This window comes from Etheostoma cragini, chromosome 12, assembly GCF_013103735.1.
Source record: "Etheostoma cragini isolate CJK2018 chromosome 12, CSU_Ecrag_1.0, whole genome shotgun sequence".
Lineage (NCBI taxonomy): Eukaryota > Metazoa > Chordata > Actinopteri > Perciformes > Percidae > Etheostoma > Etheostoma cragini.
The window spans coordinates 1,695,299-1,699,785 of record NC_048418.1 but is presented as its reverse complement, the minus strand read 5'-3'; the positions used below and the strand labels follow the sequence as shown (position 1 = coordinate 1,699,785).

General features: G+C 38.4%; 1 protein-coding gene across 1 annotated transcript in view; it reads left to right on the top strand.

Moving 5' to 3' along the window:
* znf622 (zinc finger protein 622) overlaps nt 1-1,845 on the top strand; it is an 8,326-nt gene extending 6,481 nt beyond the window's left edge. Inside the window, exon 7 of the mRNA XM_034888557.1 lies at nt 1,564-1,845. Within this exon, the coding sequence (XP_034744448.1) occupies nt 1,564-1,691 (128 nt within the window). The 3' untranslated portion in view covers nt 1,692-1,845. The remainder of the gene's footprint in view (nt 1-1,563) is intronic.
* Nucleotides 1,846-4,487: the final 2,642 nt, after the last annotated feature.

The following is a 4,487-nucleotide window of genomic DNA, read 5'->3' as shown; positions in this document are numbered from 1 at the left end:
CCCTGTATTTTAACATAGGGGGTGTATACTTATGCCCCTGTATTTTAACATAGGGGGTGTATACTTATGCCCCTGTATATTAACATAGGGGGTGAATACTTATGCCCCTGTATTTTAACATAGGGGGTGTATACTTATGCCCCCTGTATTTTAAGACCATTTTTTTATTTACAATACATCATTCATTCACAAAGAAAGTTGGTGTCCTTAAAAGGTTAAATTTCCAATTTCTTTTTTTAATTAAGGCATTAAGATCAATTTCCAAAAGATGTTTTCTTATTATTATTTTTAATCCACTTTAGCCTGGGTGTGTAAACTTTCTCAAGCCACTGTACATACTTGTCCTTATATACATAAACATAAATTGCAAATTACTTTCAGTGAATTGTCCTCAGTTCATGTGATTCTGACCCTGCAGGGTCGCCTTATCCCAGTTTTGATTTATTGTGTTTACTTATAGGAGTTTTGGGGAATCTCTTATCACTTCATGGGAAGTCTCTTTCTCTCTCTCTCTCTCTCTCTCTCTCTCTCTCTCTCTCTCTCTCTCTCTCTCTCTCTCTCTCTCTCTCTCTCTCTCTCTCTCTCTATGAGAGATCAGAGTGATCAGTTCTGTAGAGATGGCATGTTTTTAGCACTTTAGTTTTATTGATTTAGCTGTTTCCGTTTATTTATCGCTTCCACCAGCTTCCTCTTTCAGCCTTTGTATTTATATCCTGTGTGGTCGAGTTGGTAGAGGAAGGCATTATCACCGTGAGGGTGAGTGTGTACCCTCCGTGCCTCACATTGGATTAGTTCCTTAGATGAACTTTGCTGTAGGGAAAAATAGCCCACATATTTTATTTATGTCAGGTGTTTCTACGGTGATTGGCAGCAGGAAGTAGAGCTCTGTTCAGGCTCAATGTAACGTTACAGTCATTACACTACTGATTACTTATACAGAGCTTTAATAACGACACACATGCTTTACAGTACAGAGGGGAAAGGGAAAGAAAAACAAAATGCAAGCAGAGACAAGAAACTCAGAGAGACTAAAACTAAGGCTGCACTATATGAAGAAAACATCTAATTATCTAAATATCTAGTTTGACCGATTATTGCTATAAGGAAATGATCATTTTCATTAAAAAATCTAAAAAGTTAAAATGATTATAGTGTGCTTTATGCAAAGAGCATGATGGGTAGGCCGGGACATCTCTGCAGCACCGCAACACTTCATTCAGAATAGTTTGACCCCCCCACCCCTTTAGTTTTGGGGCAACGAAGGAGAAAGCCCTGTCTCCAAAACACTGTGCCGCTGTGTCCAGTGAGTGGTGTAGAAAGGACTCCTCCCCCCCCCCCCCAGCCCCCTTTTTAAAACTGCTCCTAAACAACATTATGACATAACACATGCTTCCCCTCTCTTCTCTCTCTCTCTCTGTCTCTCTGTCTCTCTGTGTCTCTCTCTCTCTGTCTCTCTCTCTCTGTCTCTCTCTCTGTCTGTCTCTCTGTCTCTCTCTCTCTGTCTCTCTCTCTCTGTCTCTCTGTCTCTCTCTCTCTCTCTCTCTGTCTCTGTCTCTCTCCCAGGCTCCCTCTACCAGAAACAGAAAGACATGCAGTACGTGCAGCTGATGAAGTCAAAATGGATGCTGAAGCTCGGCATGAGCAACAACTCCACCAAGCAGAAGCACTTCAGAGCCCAAGTGATGTTCTAAACCGGGGCCGGAGGGAACTGAACGTCAACCAAAATGAGACGTGGACTTTCAAATTTAAGATCGTTGCTACGAGACTTTGAGGAGAATGTCGGCACCTCGGCACGGCGGCAGAAAGAAAAATCAAAGCTGATGATCACGCCCGTAGTGCTATTGTGTAATGTGCAAAAACCTTGATGTGGAGAAGCCTTGACCTACTTCTTGGGATTCTCACATGAACGTCCGGCTCTCTGTTTCCTCTCTAACGCTGTGTGAAAAGTGTAGGTCGTCTAAAAAACCCTGCTCGAGGTTTTGTCTTATCAATTTCAACCACGTTTGGTGGCGATCAAGAGTATGAATAACATCTGTAAAGAGCGTAAAAATCAAGTAAAAGCTAAATTAGATCACTATTAAATTGGTGATTTCACTGCTTTTATTTTGTAGGGCTGTCCTCGATTTAAAGAAGTTCTTATTCAACAAACGTTCAAACGTTTTTGACGACTTCTCAATTAGTTGCTTAAATCGACAGATCTTTAAAAAAAGGGTTTCTCCACAAAGAATCAAGCAAAAGCACCACGTTTCTGGGAAATAAGGCTTTCATAACGCCTAAAACATTACTAATCGACTTACATCTTAGCCAACTAAGACCACAGCGGCTGATTGGTCCACTAAGAAGGAGCAGCTCTACTTTTTCACCATTCAGTTAATAACTTTAACACTTTAACGACCAGATTACAAATGTATGATTCAATGTGCTCGTAATACATCCAACCAAATAAATGTGTTTTCATATTTATTGGAAACATGGCAGTCTTCTTTTTAATAACCTCTTTTACTTCTTGTTTTCAGGTCAAAAGAAGCACATCATTCAGTGCTAAAACTCAGCTGTGATCAGTGGGATCTCTGTTATTGGCTCTTTGTTTATTGTGCAGATTTGGGAAGGATTCACTGCAGACAGTTTGTTAACGTGACTGGAAGAGTTCAGCCACACCGGCTGCTGTCCTGTGAGTCGGAAATGATCTCCATCACTCCCAAAAGAAACAGTTCCCCTGATTTTGGCGTCTGAAGACAGCCATGTAATGTCCTGGCTGTATATAGTGGTTTGGTCTTTATTCTTTGCCCTCATTAGTCACAAAGTAAGTAACAAAAGATTACAGTAAAGAAATGAGGTCTTTATTACCTTGTTTTTCCACCAGCGAGTGCTGTCCAGTTTAATATATAAGAGTAGGTCTCGCTTATCAATCTGGTCATTTTCAACCCTTGTGTTGTTCTCCCGGGTAAAAAAAAAAAAAGGGACAAAAATGTGACATTTTCGTCCCTTTTTCAGACTCTTTTTGTTTTCCCTAACACCAGCTTATTGCCGCTAGTTTTACTCTAATTTTGGAATTCATGGTCAATAACCCTCATTTATATAGAATTATACCTAATATTTGAGTTAAAAAGGCAGAATTTATGAAATATTTTGACTGATAGTTAAGATCAGAGGAATGAAAGTGAACAATGTATTTGCAAAGAGCGTTGTATGGAATCCAATCTATTTTTTTGTGGAATTCATGGTCAATAAACCTCATTTATATCAAATCATACATACGTTTTTAGTTAAAAACAGATAAATTATATATTATTTCGATTAATAGTTAAGAACAGGGGATGTTACTGTTGTTAATGTTGATACTGTTTTGAAATGAAATGAAAGTAATCATTAATTTTACCATAAGAAGGTTGTATGGAATCATCCATGTTATTTTTAGGTAATTTGGTTGAAAGAAATCCATATTTCTGATATGAAACGCTTTGCAACAGGTCAGTTTGACCCGAAGACAACACAAGGGTTAAAGGTCCAATGTGTAGGAGTGTCTCCCATCTAGCGTTGAGATCATATATCAACTCTCACGCGCCACGTAGTTTAAAGGCCGTATTAAAGCTACGCTGACCTTCACTTTTTCTCTATTTACTTTTCTTTTTCTGGGCGAAGAAGAAGACTCCTGTTCCTGATATTTGGATTTTGAATCTGTGTGTTCCTCCATGTTTCCTTCTTTCAACTTATTTCAAGATGGCACATGAATATGGAGCATCTACCCCAGTACACGCAAATGGTAATGTAACATTTCAAGTCAAAAGGAATACTTTGAATTGATTGGAAATGGTGATAAATGTCCATGAAAAAGGACGAGTTGGTTAACGGGCCACACTGAGTTTGGTAATGAACTAAAAACGTTACACACTGAGCCTTTAAATGACCAGCTGAGGCTGAAAAGACGTCTCTCGTTGGAAGTATCCGGTCATGCGTTAAAGTGCCAACATCACGAATAACAAAACGTATTAATTAAGTATCACATTGTTGTGGTATTGTTGTGGTTTTTCTCTTCTGTCCTTCTGCCTCCTTCCTTTTCCTCCTCCTCGTCTGATTGGAAACAACAACACACCCTCCAGCAGAACTACACCCTGATCTTCTTCACAGTGAGTACTGGAGTACATCTTACTGGTAATGGTAGTAGTTTATTTGAACATGTAAAAACATTCAAATACAAAATATATATACATATACATATATATATATACATTATTAAAATGACAGATAAATAAGGTCATGTACTTCTCAGCACCATCTTCGAAATTGATTAAAAGTCATTAAAATAAAAAACTCCCATGTTCTAAAAGGAGTAGGAAGAAGTTCATAAACAACTTATCGAGTCCAAACCTCTTTCTCTACTTTTATCCTTTATTAAATACAAAATCTTCTGCTTCACTTATTTACACTTCATAGACACAGATGCTTACATACATATATACCTACACACTTTTTCTTTCTTTCCTTAT